Source organism: Emydura macquarii, unplaced genomic scaffold (assembly GCF_026122565.2).
Source record: "Emydura macquarii macquarii isolate MOO-44397 ecotype Brisbane River unplaced genomic scaffold, CSIRO-AGI_Emac_v2 contig_295, whole genome shotgun sequence".
Lineage (NCBI taxonomy): Eukaryota > Metazoa > Chordata > Testudines > Chelidae > Emydura > Emydura macquarii.
This window is the reverse complement of record NW_027130432.1, coordinates 11,679,967-11,699,491: the sequence shown is the minus strand read 5'-3', so window position 1 is coordinate 11,699,491 and position 19,525 is coordinate 11,679,967. Positions and strand designations below refer to the sequence as shown.

The following is a 19,525-nucleotide window of genomic DNA, read 5'->3' as shown; positions in this document are numbered from 1 at the left end:
CTCATGCCAAGTTTCAGGATAAAAACACCCAAAAAAGTTAAGGTAAAATCTCTTTAGAGACAAAAAATCTCTACACATTTGTTTGAGGAAAGAAATACTAAACTCTGAAAAGTAAAATCAGACTTGCACACAGATATTGCATTCATATGTAGAAATTTAATTTAATGTTTTTTAAAAAGTCCTGCATGAGATATAAAATCAGAATCTAGTTATATGAATGTTGTAGAGATGGACAATAATGAAGATACTAGAGTGCAGGAAACATGCAGGAGAGAAACGTGCAAACACACTTGACAGAAATTGTACTCATGGGAACCAGGAGTAAAAATAAGAAGTATTAGGTCCCAATGGTGCCCCCATTGAAGTCCGTGAGGTTTTCCCATCGAAAGCCATCGCAACAGGATTGGGAATTTAATATCTGAATTATAAGAAAGTTTGGAACACAAACACGCTAAACTTGAACATAGATTTAGCTCAGCATTTATATATGATGAGTGCCACATGAAGACAGTTACATATATATTACATGTACATAAGGTAATGCGTATAGACTAATCAGCCTTCATGACTACAACCTTAGCCCTCTGCATACAACTAAACCAGCAAAACTGCAGTTTTAACACTAGTTAGTTTTCTGTTGCCCTTTTACACAATACACTAATTACAAAGGCTAGCTGAAAAATGGATTGGTGAGATTAGAGAGTAAAGTTCATAGTACAGATATACCAGAAAGGAAGAGGGAAAGAAAGCCCACATAAGTTCTGTTACAGACAGTGAATTTAGCTACTTTGGCATACAGTGAATACTTAATAAAATTCCACATCCAGGTAAGAACTACCCTAAACGGTACCTTATAGATTCTGAAATTACAAGTTACCAACCAATAAAATACCACTATATTTGGAAGAGAATTGTTTTGAGGTGCTCATTTCCATCACCACAAATGATGAATAATCTGACCAGTGGTAACAATAAAGGAATAAATACTTTCTCCCTCATCCCCAGCTCAACTACACAAGAGCATTCACATTTGTAACTTTAATCAATTATTTCATTCAACACAGAACAATGAATTGTTAAAAATGTTTCAGTATGATTTCCTTTTAAGATTTGACAAAAATCTATTCCAGTACAAAAACAATTTCAATATAATATACATGTAAAAAGAGGACACAGACAAAAGAATTCTAGCCCACACACTGAAATGAAGTCAGATTCAAATCTTCTCCAAGCATTGTCTTTTGAAGTTCAACAAGGGGTATTTTCTTTAGTGACTGTACAAGCTTTCCCAGCAATTCCTCCAATAGCTGGGGAAACTGCATTCAGCCTGGACTAAACATTTAACCTAACACTCTGATAAACTATTTTGGGGACAAATGACGGAGAATCTCTCTCATCTCCTCTTCCCAAAGCACCTGTGTGGTTTTGAGTGGTGGATTACATACCCCTGGGAAACACTGATCTTTATGGCAGAGGTAGGCAAAGCCTTGTAACAAAATGGGAAACTCAAACATACCCTTGGGGCACAGCATCAGCTGGTGTAAACTGTCATTGTCATAATGGAGCTATGACAATTTACACCAGATGATGCTCTGCCCCCACAGCTCTAGACTCTGATCCTGCAATTGGATCTGTGTGGGCAGACACCAAGCCTGCATGCAGTCCCACTGACTTCATTACATTGAGCTTCACCCACAGGGCTCTGTTTGAAGGATTAGGAATTTATCTTTAAAACTATTATACCGCAACTAATGTCTTCAAGAAATGTCCCCATTACACTAGTACATTATTCAAAAAGTGATACAGTTTAGCCTCTCGTTGCAAAGAGAATTAAGTTTAGCTTGTTTGATGTTCAATAAAATAGAAAGCAAACAGAATTACTTTTAATCAAAAAAGCATCCAAAAGAAGCAGTTAGGATAATACAATTCCTTCTCTACAGCACATTCATACGGATTTCTAAGTAAAAACTACTGGCTCATGAAAACAACAAAGGACTCCACTTGTGATTTTAAGATTGATTCAGTGTGTGGATCTTCCAAGTCAAATCTGAGATTAGTAAATAGTTTATTGGAAGAGTTAGAAAACCCTGAAGAGGAAGGTTTTAAAAAAGTGAGTGTGTGGGAAGTTTCTAACAGAGATACTAGGACAATTCCAGCAGCTGAACTGCGCAGTTATAATCACAATATACTGGAAATCTAAGCTCAGTGGTTATTCACTACTGTATTTCTAGGGTTAGCACAGGCCAAGACACCAGGGTACTACAGTTTTTCCATAATACTGTAAGTCAGTGTCTACGCTACAAAAAGTAGATGAGTTTGAAAAGGTTTGTGGCCAGATCATACTATAATACAAACATGTTGTATGCTGGGTCTGTGTGGCTAGGAAGTTTTTTTTTTGTAACCACGTTTGAAAACTGTGTTTTAACATCACAGTGAAATCCTAGCCCTTTTGAAATCAATGGCAAAACTCCCATTCACTTTACTATGGCCAGGATTTCATATGTTAACAGATTAACATGTTTTCCATCCAGAAAGCCAAAACACTAACATGATAACAATATGGACCTGCCATAGCTTTGGTCTGTCTACACTAGGCTCTTGTTAGAAGTCTCCTAGTGGTATGGCTCCACTGGTGCCAACGATGGGGTTTTTCCCTACTGCTCAGAGAAGATCTAGATGACATGGTGCTAAGAACACCAGGACCTAAGCTCTGTCTACATTAGCACTCCCACGGTCACTGCTGGCTGGTGTAGAAGCATCCACAGTGGTACAGAAGTGGGAGGTTTCTTAAAGAAGTCTATTGTAGACAGATAATGAGTGTATCTCTACTAACAAATTTCTTACCTGTTTTTCAATATCAGTGCAGCTGCCCAGATGCTACCAATGGTGAAAGCTTTAGTATACACTGGGCACAAGCGTTTTAACTAGCATACCATCTAGGGAGTTAGATGATTTGGTGGTAAAAGTTCCTGTACTTGATGTACACTACAGCTTATACCACTGGTAGCATCAATGCAGTTGCACTGTTGTGGAAAAACAAGGCAAGAAGCTTTCTAGTGTAGGCAAAGCTTATGTTTTACAGACACATTTAACATGGTACTTCCGTAGTTTAGATGATGCCTACATGCAAAGCTGAACATTAGGGCTTTGCAAGTTCATAAGAGTGAGACTGGAATTCTGGCCATTGGTGGACCCTCCCCTGTTACCCAATAGAGAGAAATTCTCAAGCTTAAATATGTACAAAATATATTCTGTATATGTCACAACATATTCTTCCCCATAGATGAGCTGCAGCACTTCTGGTCATACTGAGATATTTTTAAAAAAATGAACAGTATATTGTGGGTGTGGAAAATCAGAGGTGGTGGAGTTGTAACCATTATATCCAGAAAAGGTTAAAATGATCATCTACATCATTACAGTCTTGTGGGTTTTTTTGGTTTTCTTTTAAGTTTGCACTTCTGGAGCATGACATACCTAGGTTGTAATTTAACTAACAGGAAACTCATATACAGTCCCATTTACTGAACTCCTTGGCACAGAGTCCAAGTTGGTTGGTGCGTAAATATTATCAATGTATTGAAGTCAGTAATTCTGGAAGGGCTGCAGTTATTTTCTTTTATGATCACTCAATACTAACAGTAATTCACAAGAGCTGTTCAGAGGATCAGGCCTAGTGATATGTAGTCAAGCAATCAGCTTCCATTACCACCGTAATCCTCCAGTGCCTGTAGTGTTTGGAAAGTCCAAATGAAAGAAGCAGCACTTATCTGCAGCTGTGAACTAGTGTCGTAAACTGTTCTGAGAAGAAGATATTGAGGACTTGCTTAAAGATGTCACCACTAACCCACTGCTTAAATCCAGACCTCGACCTTCTTTCTCCTAAAAAGTGGGGGGGAGTAAAACAAACCCTCAGCTCAGCAGAGTTTCAAAACAAGCAGGCTTTCAATCTTAACAGATTAAGTAGGCACATTATAAGTGGCGTTATTCGAATTCTGCTTACTAAACCAAATACAGTTCTGCACCTTGCAACACAATTCCACAAGCACACACAATTGGCTTCTGGGATCTGTAAATCTACAGCTGAGCTTCCCTTTTCTTCCACTTCTATTTGTGGATGAATCTAGAAAATAACAATGAATGTGGAGGCTGCTTCTGTGGTAAGTACCTTGACTGATGTTCTCCCAGCTGTGGGCAGACTTAGAGCTTGCCTTCACTTACCTTGGAGATTTGGCGGCAGTCGACCGGAGTTACGCAAGCTATACAAAAAACTTGCGTAACTCCTGTCGACTTCCCTGCTTTGGTTCTGCGTGCCGTCTTCACTGAACTGCACCAACGGGAACCGTGTTCCTGTCGACACAGCGCTACGCCACTTGAGAAGGTGGTCTTAATGCGTCAATTTCTGGATCAACTGAGCGGGTCTTAACTGACCGCTCAGTCAATCCAGAGGAGTCAATCTGACGGCTGCAAATTCACTGCTGTCAGTGAAAACATAGCCTCAGGCACAGCTAAAATCAGTGTGCTCTCTGCTGGTCTAGGCTAGGAAAGTACTCAGTCAGGAGGCCTTCTCCCTCCTAGTTATCAATTTGGGAGTGGGAAGGTGGGTAAGAATGTAGAAAGAAATAAGAAAACCTTCTCTGATCTTTTGGGTCCCCAGACCCAGCCAGCCCAGAGAGAAAGGGAAAATGCAGGGAACCATTACAAGAACCAATAGATGGGGCTTAAAAAACTCCCAACCAATTAAAGGCTACAGGAAAGATTCTGTATTCAAAGATGCAGAAATGTACAACACTGAGGAATTTCACAAGTAGTTTTTCTGCAAGTTATCAGATCTGCTTTTTAAGACTATTAAACAGCTATACCATGATGGCTATTTGCCTTTTGATCCTCTTTCTCCTGAATGAATGCTGTCACCCAACGAGCTATCACTGCCTTCAATGCAGTAATGCAGGAGCTACACAAAAGCAGGGACCTCTGTGCTGGTTAAAACAAAACAATCCAAATACTTACAGCTCTGTAATCCAAGAACATTTCTTTGAATGCCAGAAAATCAGTAAATGTGAGAAGCATGTCAAATATATCGCCTGCCATCTCATCTTTGTGCTGTCTGTAAAGCGAGAAATTTATAGTTTTAACATAATCATGCGAGAAATGACATCAGATTTTAAAGGCACTCATGGATCAAATTAAGTATAAAATGTAGGTTGTGCAAAATCAAGATTTAAACAAGACCAATAGGAAGGTATTTAAAATTATATTGTAAGAGAGCTTTATTAAACAAATAAACAATCCCCTCTAGTGTCTGCAATCCAAACATCGCAACATTCTATCTACCTAAGCTTTTTATATAGTTATGCCCTATCCCCATGATATCTAAATCCTGAGATCCAAGTATTGTATTAGTTGACAAAAAACAGAAAGTGAAAGATTAGTAACTTAAAAGGAGTAAAACTTGACTAGTCCACATTTTCATTGCCTGAAATAAGAGAAATGCTAAAAGTAAACCATGTGAAATATCTTAGAGTTTTAGTCCTTTTGCTTTTATTTCAGGCATCACTGGTAACAAGGAAATTATTCACTTTAATTTAACTTTAAGTAGATCGTCGGTATACACCCACTTTCTTGGGATGCACCCATGCATCTCACACAAAGCTCTTGCCCAGTGGGAGTGGGATGCCTGGGGAACAGGGTGATTTTCAGAAAGCTCTGAATCGCCATCTGGGGGGACCATGCAGAACATGCCACAGGCCATTGACAGCTCCCAGAAGATTATATAGAGACGTGTGGCCCCCAACAAAAATCTCAGAACATGGAATCTGAAGAAATGAAAATAGAGGATGTGACAGAGAATCTGTACTGACAACCTACCAAATAATTTTGGTTACAGCTAGCTTTTCTTTGAATGTTGTCAGAACAAAGCTGCACTCCTGGGAAATTCACAAGCAGTAACAGAACCCTAATGAGGGTGGAAGGGAATGGGGACAATATTTAATTGAAAAATGACATCAGAACTGCTGTCTGTAACTGGATATCAGATCTTCAAGCCTGGTCAAGAGAGTAAAATCGCGTAGGTAGCAGCTATACATATTTCCACAAGTGGGACATTCAAAAAGCATGCCTACAGGTGGTCTTGAATCTAGTCAACTGTGTTCTGATACTGTCAAGCCCTATGAGCCCCACTAGCATGTAAGTTTTAATCCATTTTGACAAGCTTGTGTCCTAGCACTGTAAACCTATGTGAATCTGGGAGGATTTAGGCAATCTCTGCAGGCTTAGTTGATAAAATTTAACACAGAAATGGCACTCATTAGGTGAAAGTCCTCATCTGGGCATCTAAGGTATTAGGTAGGAGAATATGAAATTGGGAATTTTATATTTCAAGTCAGGCAAGAAAGGTAATCTCATATTTCTTTGCTGGATCTACCAGCTTTGTGATCCAAGTCTCTACGGACAATTCAAAAACTTTCCTAACACTAATTACAATAAACCTAACCCTAACTACAAGCAGGGGAAAAAAACCCAGAACATACACCCATCCACACACCAAGAAATGGTCAAACGGCTAAGAGCTGAGGAACCAGAGGGAGTTCTCACTTGCTACTGCAGCAGCTGGTAGGAAGAGAAGTTATGTCAAGGCCATGCCTCTTTACGTAACCTTGTCTCAAGCCTTCCATGGCTCAAGATAAGATCCATGCAGCCCCACTGAAGGTGAGGCTTTGTAGTGGATTCTAGGCATGGAGAATGTTCAGCTACGTCTCCAAGAGAGGGGCTCTGTGTACCAATGACACTGAAAGAAATAAGGAATTTTTTTTCTAGAAATATTTTTATCGTGTCCTCTTTAACATTTCACATTAAACATGCACTTCACAGGACTTATTCTAAGCAATTAAGGTTCTCCTAATATTATTGAAAAGCCCTGTACCTTACACCGACAGATGGTCTAATCATATTACTGTACTCTCATGAAAGTTTCTTGATGCTTTATTGAAATATTTGAAGCAGTTTTATTCTTTTAGAGAATCCATTTTCTAATAGCATTTGATTTTTTTATTCAGCAAAAGAAAATATGTTCTTTTAACAACTTTATTCTCCACCGTTATTTAAGCTAAAGCTGAACAGCAGAAATTATTTCAAATAGAGAGTAACCCTCTGACTACGTCAAACAGGCTTTTTTTTAAAAAAACCAAAACTGAATTCCTCTTTGCATTCTTTTATAAAATAGAGATTGGGGTAAGGCATTTATCCATGCTGTTTCTGAAAGCCTAAGTACAGAAACCTAGTGGACTTAATGAAGTGGCCTTTTCACCTTCAGGGAACTGGCTTCAAGTCCTGAATTGGAGAACAAGAGAAAGAAAGTTTAATGGCCTCATTCTGGTCTCCATTTCTGCATATCAGAAACCTTCCATACATTTTGGCACAACATTTCAAGTCAGAGGCTTAGAATAGCAGGGGATGGTGGAGATGAGGATGGAGGTGAATTAGCAGAGTTGTATAAATTAACTCATATTTCCTTTTCTTAAATGACAATCCCTTCCTTAAAGGAAAAAAAATTCAAATCCTAGTTTGGTCTCAGGTACAAAATGGTTAATACAGAGAAAAGCACAAGAAAAATACCTCAAAATCAAAGACTTACTGTAATGACATCGTGAAAGCAGCCATACTAAAACCAGGAATCCTGTCAAGTAGTTTTTCTTCTATGTATTTCTCTACTAAGCAGATCTAAAAGAGAGGACACGATCATACATTCCACATGCTGACTTTAAAAAGGAGCGTGGTATTCCCACATCTTACTCTCCATAGGCTTATCTTCATTAGGCAAAAAGCATCACAAATCCCAATGACTGGAATTTTCTGTGCTTGCAATGATAGTCCAATGATTTTCAATACCATGAAAGTCATCTCAAGCATTTCTGCAAGCACAGGTTGTAGCAGTAAACACTCACTATTTGAAACCAGCAGGTGGAACTAATTATCAGAAACTGACAACTGAGTTCCTCCAAACAATTTTTGTAATTTTACAACCACTTTTTCTGATTCCTTTATAGATGTTTTGTCTCCCCTGTTTGGACAGGACCCACACAAAGAGGAAATGGACTATGTAGAGAAAATTGTGAAATTGATTTTACATTGATTGTTTAGTGTATTTGACAGCACAAACTGAAAAAACCCAGAAGCATTATTTTCCTTTAAACTCATAGTAACTTTGTGCGCGACTTACAACAGTAAGTAACAAAATTACAGATAGAAGTGTAATTTTCAAGTTAATGGCATCCCTTTAATGATGACTGGTTCAGATTATGCCATATAGGAACAGAAAAAAAATACTACTAGTCTATAGGCTTTTTACAGTGCTTTGTCCTGTTTCTTTTACTAGCCCCTATGCAAAGGAGCTTCTACCTATTCATTAGGGGAGAGTGGAGAATCTATCAAATCATTTTTCACTTAATTGCCTGCTAATGTATCAGTCTAAATATAGCCATACCCCAAATGAGGAGGCTATAAAGTCTCATGCTTCAGTCTCTATGAGAGATTAGGATGAGAGCTTCATGGGGGACAGATATTTCCAAACCTGCCTACTGTTGAGTTTCTTGCACCTTCCTCTGAGGCATCTATGGATAGGCACTGCCAAAGATATGATACAGGACTAGATGTCAAATCCAGTATGGCAATACCTGTATTTCTAGTGTAACAATCTAAATACAACTATACGCCACATATTGCTGCTTACGCCAACTTTCCATTCAAAAGGCTTAAACAGTTCTTGAACACTTGTAAAAGTTTCCTTGGCAAAACAGATAAAAAGTAATTTGGAACTCCAGAATTGTTGCTTACAGGCTATTGCTATGCTTCAGAGAGACTACAGATAATATTTTAGACTTTATTTGATTCTGGTCAAGCTTGTATTTCAAAAACTGCGGGAGGATGGGGGGAAAGGGAAATCTAATAATGACCTTAAAAGAAAAGCTATAACTTTATGAGAAAAACCACCAAAAACAAAAAAACTTACATATTCATTAAAAATAGAAGTGTAGATGAGTTTGTTTTCTTCTGTATCCTCAAATTCCCGGTAGTGTTTATCCATAAAACTTCTCTGTATTAACTGGAAATCGTCATCTAAGTAAATTGGATAAATTGATTGAACTGTTTGCACTTTCATTGCAAGACAATAACCACATTCACTAATGTTCTGTTCTAATAGCTTTTACTGCTGTATAATGGAACCCTGCACACCTGCACTTAATCACAACAACAGCGCAGCTGTTGCTAGCTGGGCCAGCTTTAATTTCTGATCCATCTATGAGAATGCATGGAGGCTGCTAGCAGAAGTAGGTGGTGGTGGTGCAAGGGATGCTGCAGATTCCAATTCTGCTTCAGCCAAGTCAGCTGGGGATAACAGGGATCTATTTTGTGAGTGCTGTGCATTCAATCATGGAGAGAGAAAGAAATTGCAAAAGGCAGCAAAACTGCTGGGACATCTTACTTGTACCATCCACAATACTTTTATAATGAATATTTTCATCTGTTCTCAATATTAAGGCAGTTTTTGAAACTTTACTTTGAAAACAAACAGCCTCTTTATTAAAACAATCACGTTTTTTCGGTTCAGATATTTGGGTTATTAGTGAGCAAAACCTTTTCCCCACACCAAAGAAAGTATATTTCTTCCCCCACCCCATTAGTTTAAAAAAAAATGGATTTTTCTTCAATTTAGGAAGAATATCATCTCTGAAAATGAGTACAGAAAGCTACAATCCATAGAGGACAAATTTTCACTTACAAATGAGTGAACTGGAGGAAGGCAGAAGGGCAGGGAGTGGGTTACAATGGAACTTAACATATCATAACAGGTGCAAATATATATTACACACTTCCACATATTGTTATAATAAATCTGCACAAATTCTCTAACCTCTTTTACTAATTAACCCATGCAAAACTGGTGAATTTGTTACCATTTCTCCAGATTCAGCTACACATATCACAAAGTACGCTGAGAGTGAAGAGAATAAAAAACTTTATGATCCCTTAGAAAGGTGTGTGGATAAGAAAGAAGATGTTAACTTGAACAGGTTAATGATTGGTTAACACAATGAACTCCCTCTTTTTCTTCGTATCTTGTAAATCTCTCCCCCCCCAATGCTGACCTCTTACTTTAAATTTCTGATTTGAGGATTTAGAATCTTTTATCCTCCCAAACCCACATGGCAAAATGGTTGACTGCTCATGGCATTCTTTCCACCACTAGATCCTGTCACCTTAGGTTGTATGTCAGTTACATGCAACACAAAAACAAAACCAATTAATTTACCCAGAGGATAACTGGGATGTCACATGATACTGAGGGATAGACAGCAGAGGATGGAAAGCCTTGGTTTCCATCTGAGAATTTATAAGGATCTTCATTTACAACTTTATTAATGAAGAGAGGGTTTCTAATATTTCAGCAGTGCACAGGGGAAAAGACACATGATTAAGACCCAGGAACACACTGTTGGAAAAACAGAATCCAAAAGGGTTTGCTGGAGATTTTATATTGTAATGCAAGTTTTCATGCTAATGAAAGAAAGGAATTTAAAGCTCCAACTTATAGGACACATGGAGAAAGCAAGAGGCATTGGTTTTTCCACACACCTCTGTCAGTGAAGATCTATCCTTATTTTGCCTCTGAATATTTTTACTGCTCATTTTTTATGCACATCTAGATGCAGGAGCTTACCCATTATAATATCCTCTAAATATCCAACAACAGCATCAAATTCTGCATCTGAAGGGGAGGAGCTGAAAACAAAGGAAAGGTTAAATTTTTAATGAAAGCTGAAAGACAAATTAGCACAATAACCCAGGCTGCACACATCAGAGAAGGGAATTAACTCCCAGCTTTACGTTATAAAAAAGCTCATTGCAAAACTTTACTTGATAATAAAAAGTTTATTTCTGTAACAGACATTAATCTCACTAGGTCTCCATTGTACATTAAAGGGGTAGTTACTTATTGGAAAGATAGAATTGTTTTACTGGGTATCTTTATTAGTGTAATTTACCTCTTAGTGCAGAAGATGTTTAAAAGGTTTATTCAGAGCAATGGTTCTCCACCTTTTTGATACCATGACCTCATGTTACAAAGTTTCAGTACTCACCTCTCATCTAACCATAAAAGGTGGTTGTAGCTCCTGGAACTATTCAAGACCCATCCATAGAGGATACTTTGGAACACTGAGTCATACATTACCAGATTGAGTATATTTTTCACAGTGTAACAAAGGTAAATGATGTAATTAAAATAATTGTTAAATTTTTCTCTAATGTGATACACCACACAGGAAGTTTAGAACTAAATTTCGTAATCACAATCTAAAAACATGGTGCTTCTGTCATTTTATAACAAAAATATTATATGCTTGCTTTCAAATGGATTCCTTTAGATGGAGAAACACGTTAGCAGCACTTGAAAAGTCTGGGTCCCTCTGGCAATGTTATGTTGTCCAATTAGTTCACAGATACCAAAGTCTCCCTGACCATGGCATTTTGGAGCCATCTTTAGTTAGGGATAGACTTTTCTTAAATAACTTCTCCAATGTATAGAGTACACAACAGACTTTTCTCCATATCAGAAATGCAAACCTTACTGCACATTTTTCTTGAACATATTTATCTTCATGCAATGTATAATTCATATACAAGTTCCTCTCTCTCTCTCATGTGAAGAAGGATATTGCTTCAGACTGTCTATTTACAAAAAACCCTTTACAATGATATTGGGGTTAAGCAACAGCTCAGTAAGTTTATCTACTAGTAATTCCATTATTTGGGCATTGGGATTCATCTGGTTTTAGGAGAATTTAGCATACTCCCATCCGCCTTCACGTCTCAAAAGTGTCCATTGTTACCATTAGACCATCTGTTATGCCTTTGCAGCTCAGACATCAATAACACAAATGAATGGCAGAGTATATGATACAACACGAGAGGGCAGAGTGCCACAACAAGAGTAGCTTACAAACTGGTTCAAGACCATAGGGGTCATTGTTTCTCACTTAGCCACAAAAGCTGGAGACGTTCACACATAACTCCCATTCTTTTCTTTAATGAGAGTGATTCCTACATTGATGAAAGAAGAAACACCTCTGTCATTTCTTTAATAGCTCGTTCTAACATTTTTAAATGTAAACTGCTAGTTTAAACATTGGTTTTAGATTTGGTGTGGCAGTGAGTAGGAAACTCGAATTGTATTTTGTCCGGGAAAATTTTTTTTTGTCTTTTCTATTCATTCCAACCACAGCACACATCAATAAATAATACCAGAGCCCACAGAATACATCTTTATTTGCATCATGTTCTGCAAGGAACACATTCAAATATAACTCCCAATAGTAAATAGGGTAACAGGGAAAGCGAGGCATTATATGGTGACAGTGCGTGTGGGAGAAATGTTGAAAGTTAAGATACACACACCCCTATAATTAAAGGGCCAGGTCTTCAAAAGTATTTAGGCACCTAACTTCCATTGAAATTAATGGGGAGTTAGGTACCTAAATGTCTCTGTGGATTTGGGCCACAATGCTTATTGTGGTCCTTCAGTGAGGGGAATGCCTGAAAGTACAGCATGATCAAGGACAGGTTATCATCCTTTTAGGTGAAAGGGAAGAACAGCAGTTCAAGCAATTCTGTGTTCAATATCGCCTAAACTCTCACTTGTTATTATTCCCTCTCCAGAGCATCATATTGTTCTGAAGGTTCTTATCTGAGTCTCTGTCTTCTCATCTGTATCTGACATCATTCTTTGTTTTTTCCCCTTTTCTATTTTTATTTAGGAAGATTTAATAAGTTTACAAACCCTTACCATATAAATATCAGAAACAAAACAAACATTACAACAGTTAGCTTTTGTTTAAAGAAACATTATACAGGAATTTAGTCACCATATCTTTCTATTTAACAGGGTGGTGTTACAACCCTATGTTGTTTCTAGTAATTTTATTAAACCAAGTGAAATCTTTATGTACCCATATTTAACATATCAAGCTTCTCTATCAAATTTTAATATGAAAAAAAAAAAAACTGAGCAGGTGTGCTTTTTTTTGAAGGTGAATACACTTTGAGTTTTGAATAAAAGGTAACCAAATATATAAGTATCTATCTGCCGTCTGTCTATTTTGCTGGGTATATAATTAGTGTGTTAATTTTTCCATAACCACATCCTCCCATATTTTTTGAACCATTCCTCTAGAGTTGAGCTATTTTTCTTTTTCCAACAAGAGGCTACAGTGGAGCTATTTTTAACTAGTAAAAATGTTTATTCAAATGCTGATGCAGTATCTGGATTACACTTACATGGACACACCAAAGTTTTCTTCCTCTAAAGTCTCCATCATTTCTGCATCACCTGTTGCACCAAAAAAACTTTTAGATAAGAATTAAAATGTTTTCTAAATCAGCAACATGTTTTTTTTAAACAATATATTCACATATACAGCTTAAAACTCCAAAGTTATTTATAAACATCGACTAGTTAGACATAAGACAATCACTAAATACATGACCTGCAACTTGTAGGATTTTGTGATCTCATTTAGGCACATTCTTCCAGAACTACTGAGTTCTCTGCTCCTCCTCTGTAATAATCTGACTCCTTTAATAACCTTCACTGACTATGGGAGAACAGGCCAACAGAAATTTGTTTAACCCAGGAAAATGGTTTCAGTTGATACCTGGCACTTCCATCCACAGCATGTTACCACTGGCCACCGTCAGAGCCAGGATATGGAACTAGATGGATCTTGGGTATGATCCAGTCTGGAAATTTCAATGTTCTCATGTATCAGGTCAGTAGAGTCCAGCACAGATCAGCTGAAGCCCAAGTCACACTATCAATAAGCTTGTGACAGTGCCTACCAGTGTCCTGTTAAATAAGTCCAGCACATTGAGACGCCTTGTAGGGGTCTAGCCAAGCACCCCAGGCCAGGTATATCAGCCAAAGACAGCACCACAACTGTGCTGAACCCCAGAGCACACCCCAAGCCCTACCCTAGGCCAACGTCTGTGCACTTAATGGACAGGGTCTTTTCAAACAATTACTGGCCCTTACGGGCATGGCAAGCTAAGAGGGACACAGCCCTGCCAGGCCAGCAGTGCTGGGGAGTCTTGGAGTGATGCGGGGCAGGGGCCGTGCCCAGGCTCGTTGTGTTGGGGCTGTTGGAGCTATATGAGAGGTGGGGGGGGGGAAGGACCCAGCTGGGCTCGCTGTGCAGTTGAGGGGCCCAGCCTTCGCAGGTGCTGTGCGGATGGGTCGGGGGAGGCACTAAGTCAGCCAGGCCCGGGCTCGCTGCGCTCGCCGCTGTGTAGGAGGATGAGGGCCTAGTCGTGCCGGGGCTGGTTGCACGGGGAGCTCGGCGCTGTGCACCCAGGACCGGCTGCAACCCGGTCTCCTCGCCCCCCTGCACGGGGCTGTACGGAGCAAACGGGCAGGAGAGCGGGGAGCTCCCCCGAGGCCCCGGAGTCAAGGGGGCCGGGCTCATAGTCCCGGCCGCCCCCCGGTAGAGACACTCCTGCAGCTGGCGCCCCCCGGCTGCTGTCAGTCCGTGGGGGGAGGGACAGAAACCGAAACCGGCCCGGGAGGGGGGGTGTCTGTCAGCCTTCCCCTGGGGGTCCGGCCCCTCGGGACTGTACAGGGACCCCGAGCCAGGCTCAGCCCCCGCTACCTGGCTGCCGCCGGGCTCCGACGCCACCGAGCTCGCACAAGCTGGGCAGACAGGCCGCCTGGCCCCATAGAGTCCGTTACACACGCCCCACCCCTCCCGTTGCCTAGGCAACGCCCGCTTCCGCCGGCCCCTAGCCAATGCAGCGGCCGGGGCGGTTCGCCCTCAGAAGGCAGAGCCAATCAGAGCGCCAGGCTGGGGCTGCGCAGCGCATGACGTCCGGCAGCCAGGGAGGGAAGGGGCCGGGCCGGGCTGACTGAGGAGGGGAAGGGGGCGGGGTTAGCGTACTGCCCTGCGAGCCTAGCCGTGGGGATGCGGGAGCCCTACCTCTGGGGACAGCGCAGCCTCCCCCCCCCCCCCCGGGCATGGAGCGCCAGCAGCCACCCAGCACCAGCCCGGGCGGGCCTGGCTCCCTGCCTCTGCCGGCGGAGCGCTGGGCACCCACCCCCCACCTCACTTCCCTTCCACCTGGCGCTGCTAGGGCCACTGGGGTAGCTCCGGGGAACCCCTCCCCGCTGCTGCAACAACACCCGGGAAGACAAAGCACGAGCAGGCCCCGGGAGTGGAAGGCGGCATGTACGCAAAGACCAGCCCCCGTCTAACCTTTCAAAAGTCCTGAGGTTGGGGTTCTTTGATTGGCCCTCTGTTATTGTCATACGTTTCTGGGCCTGGAGGGGTGGCGGTGGGGCTACTGATTTATTTAAAAAAAAAAATCAGTCACCCTATCTTTCTATTTAACAGGGTGGTGTTACAACCCTATGTTGTTTCTAGTAATTTTATTAAACCAAGTGAAATCTTTATATACCTATATTTAACATATCAAGCCTCTCTAAACACACAGCTACATAAGGAGACTCAGTAAAATTGCAAGAGTGGGGCTACGGCTAGACTACCACTACCGTACATCACACACGTGTGTATAAGCCACGCTCCTGAGAAATATCTATTACACCAATCCCTGGGGCCAGCGCTATGCTGGCAGGAGAACTTCTGCCCTCTGCCTAGAACGTCTTCAATCAGATGTGCTGCAGCTGTGCCAATGAAGCATTTCTAGTATAGACTCTCCCTTAGCAACAAGTGTGATGACAGTCAGGGACATATTGTGGTAAGAGGTGTTTTTGCATCCCCCAGACAAGCCAGACATGATAGCAGGACAAGAAGGAAAATCAACATAGGTATATTAAAAAGTAACAATTTTTTTTAAGCAGAACACACTAAGTATCCCAGTACTGGTATGCTCTCTCAAGCGGTCTTTCTTGGAAGTGCAACTCAAGTCATCCTTATGAAGCAGTTTAAGTAACTTTACAGTGGCTGAACAAGTACTAAACAGTAAAAGATAATTAAACAGATCAAATGTCACAGAGTTAGGTGTAATTATTTAAAAATGAATCTCTCCTGTTAGTTCTGCCAAATGTGTCCCAGAACCCTAATCAGTATTTTAACTAGCAAATAAACTGACACTTGACATGGGGAGGGTTGGTTCCTTGTCAAAAATGGAATGCAGGCTAATTAGCACTCCCAAAAAGTTTTAATAAGGCAAGAGTTGCAATTCCACTGACACACTGGCAGGATACTTTCAGGAGGGACTAGGAGATAAAACTGGTGCACTAGTTGACACTTCCACTCAATTGCAGAGTCTCACGTTCAAGGCTGTGAAACATATAGATAACAGATAATGTTGCATATTGGCAGCACGTAAGGGAATACATTAAGTTGAATAATTGAAAAAATCCATTTGTGAGAGAGAATCCTTTCAATAGTCCTGATTTTTTTTAAATATAAATTGTCTGCTCCTTTGGCAATGTTTATAAAGGTATTCACAACAAGACAAACTAACCATGGGGAAATAATGAAACTGACTGTACAAAGTGCTGTCAGATGTACCATATGAATGGGGAAAAAATTTGCTTGTAGCTGTTCCACTTGCTTCTCTGTAAAATTAAATCCCAATTCCATTTATTTTGGCCATTGAATCTCAAGCCCATGCTGATCCACACCTTTGTGATTTCCAGCCTCACTTACTGACGTACCCAGGAATGAATGAAACCACTTTAAAGAAGCTTGAGATGGTGGCCCACCTGCTATAAAACGATGATGCAAATGCAGCATTCTGGTGCTGGACATACTTCCCGGAGAATTCTGGATTGAATTCAAAATCTTGTTCTTCAAAGCCTTCTACAGAGTAGGGCTAAGATCCCCTTGGAACAGCCTTCTCCTTATCCCTCCAGATGAAACCATACAAAGTCAGCAAGGTTTTAGCCAAAATCTGTTCTATGCCAAGAAAGAGTTTTACTTTGTATTCCACTTGGAAAGAAAAACCAGATACATACAAGGTCAGCTGTTCAAAAATACACTATTAACAGAACAACCTTTACAGGTGAATCAAATATTATAAAAACCTTACAGCATTGTGCAACACTTGAGTGGACGGCCCTGTAAACATCTCATCATAATTGTTTTTTAAAAAAGACAATAGCAAGTAGCTAGATTATCCAAATAATTCAAAGGCCATTCTATTATTTGCATATTTGAAGCTTAACTACCTTCCCCACCATGGAACTTCCATTCAACTTGATGAAACAGCACCGAGAAACCTATTCAATAATTTGTTCTCTTCCCTCTACTACCCCACCCCACTCAACTGTAAGAGAAAGAGCCTCTTAGAGATCCTTCACCTCAATCATCTCACTGCTTAGTACTCAAATATTTCACCTACAGATAATAGAAAGGGCTCTGTAGATCACTGGAGACCCATGAATATCATAGTGATGGGCAAAGGATAGGTTAAGAGCAAGTGTCCAAGCCAGACTGGACCTGCTCATTAGTTGGATGTGTCTGGTAAGATGAGCAGGAAGATAACAGGTTATTATTTGGATTTCGATAACCACACATGAATAATAACCCTTATGACTGGGGAAAATGTTTTTGTCCTTCGTGCTTTATAATCTATATACAGGTGTGAAAGCTTTTCTTTGGTTTACTGCTTGTTTTTCACCTTAGAAATATCACAGCTGCCAGGCTGACCTTCCCTGTTTCTGCTAAAGGTTTTCTTGGAGGACTAGAGAAATGGTGTGTGGGGGCCATTAAAGCTTTAAGTTTTCATCTCAACTGTTTAATCCCTTAAACAAAATAAACCTCCAATGATTTAAAACAATTTCACTATAAATCCCTTCCCCTGCCCAGATTTCACTTTGTTGGTGCTTGTGAACCCATAACCTTTCCTCACTTGTCCTGAAGGATATGTCTACACTGCAATGTAAGCCCAGACTTAGTGAGACTCAAGCCAACTGACCCATGTTAAGGAACCCTAGGCTTGGGCATCTACACTGTATTGTAACCCTAGGTTAAGAATTTTCTGACCCATGCTTGAACATAGAGCTCTGGTGTCCACATTACAGTGCACAGACCTGAGTCAAAGTAACCATGTCCTAGAGTGCCTAGCGCTGCTGTCCTTCCCCACAAAATGTGGCCATTCTAGCCTGTGGTGCACTATGGGAAAACTTTACTGCACACCTTTCAAGTTACCAGGAAACAGCTCACTTTGGAAAAGGTTTGATCGCTTCACTCTCCATTGCAAACCCAGGAAGCTCTCTGATAGTATGCTTGCAGATCAGTCATCAGAACAGAATGGGTTAATGCTGACCTGAGCTGCTGCCATTTGCCAAGCATGGGGGCTTCCATTTTAAATAGAGTGGATTGCAGATTGTTGGAATAGAGAGGACTAAGGAAGTTGTCCCATGGAATTGTGGGATACTTCCATGACCTGAGTCAAGCAGGGTGCAGTTACATTGAAAAGCAATAGGGTTTGGACCCTGGGTCTCAGCTTGACTCAAGCTCAGACCTCTAGAGTCCTGGGACCCTGGGTCTGAGACCTGGCCTATCGCAATTGCCATGTAGATGCGAAGGGGGTTAGCTTTGAGTCCAGGCTCAAGCACAGGCTTACACTGTAGTGTAGATATACCCTACAAGTCTTCAAAGAATGAACAGTAGACAGAGCTGAATTTGTAGTGTAAGAGTCAAGCTGAACTGCCCCACCCACACCCACCCACACACACACACACTCAGGCCTTCTTTACATAAACATCATAAAGGTTGTTCCATATTAAATAATTGCACAGGCTCTCTTAAGATAAAACAGTGGTTCATACGCTTAGGCCCTTATGCGCTATACCGAAAGAGAAGGCAGCCAATAAAATACTGCTCATAGGAAGACATAAAAGGTCAAGGGTAAAAGTTTCCAAACCCATCTATTTTCAAAAGCAACTCTGAAGCCTAAGTATCCTTGAAAATCAATAGGAGTTCGGACCCTAAATTACCTGGGTGTTTTTGAAAATTCTACCCCTAATCTATCCTGACCAGGGAAAAAACATGGAAACTATCAGCACTTTTCTATTAAGATAGGTCTATATGGCTCTGGCTCACACACTTTCCTTTTGGCATGGACAGTGCCTCGGAACTTATAGTGACTCCCGTTTTAGTTGTCATAATGATCTTTGCAATCAGAAGTATTAGAAATATAGTTTCAAAATAAAGTCTTAGATTCTAGGCTCTTTGGGGTAATGACTGGGTCTACTTCTGTGTTTGTAGAGTGCTCAGCACAAAAAAGGCTGAGTTCCAGCTGGAACCTCTCAGTCCTATAATAAAAATAAAGTTTGGAAGATACAAGAAAATCAATAGGGAAGAATAGAACTACTCACAACACATGGATTTTCCATTTTGACTGTTTCAGCCTATAAATCAGGATACAGAGCTCTGAACGAACTGGCTTAGGTGGAAGAGAATCCATGTCAGTGTAACTTTAAAAAGGTGACAAAGTTACTCTAATCTGT

General features: G+C 40.5%; 1 protein-coding gene across 1 annotated transcript; it reads right to left on the bottom strand.

Annotated features, from left to right (window-relative positions):
* Window positions 1-464: 464 nt before the first annotated feature.
* ARL2BP (ADP ribosylation factor like GTPase 2 binding protein) lies at window positions 465-14,798 on the bottom strand. The gene is made up of 7 exons (XM_067552245.1): window positions 14,700-14,798; window positions 13,333-13,384; window positions 10,718-10,779; window positions 9,008-9,114; window positions 7,634-7,719; window positions 5,011-5,107; window positions 465-3,882 (listed from the first exon to the last, which is right to left on the bottom strand). The coding sequence occupies exons 2-7, from the start codon at window positions 13,371-13,373 to the stop codon at window positions 3,784-3,786; spliced, it is 492 nt and encodes a 163-aa protein (XP_067408346.1). The 5' UTR covers window positions 13,374-13,384; window positions 14,700-14,798; the 3' UTR covers window positions 465-3,783.
* Between the last annotated feature and the right edge of the window lie 4,727 nt (window positions 14,799-19,525).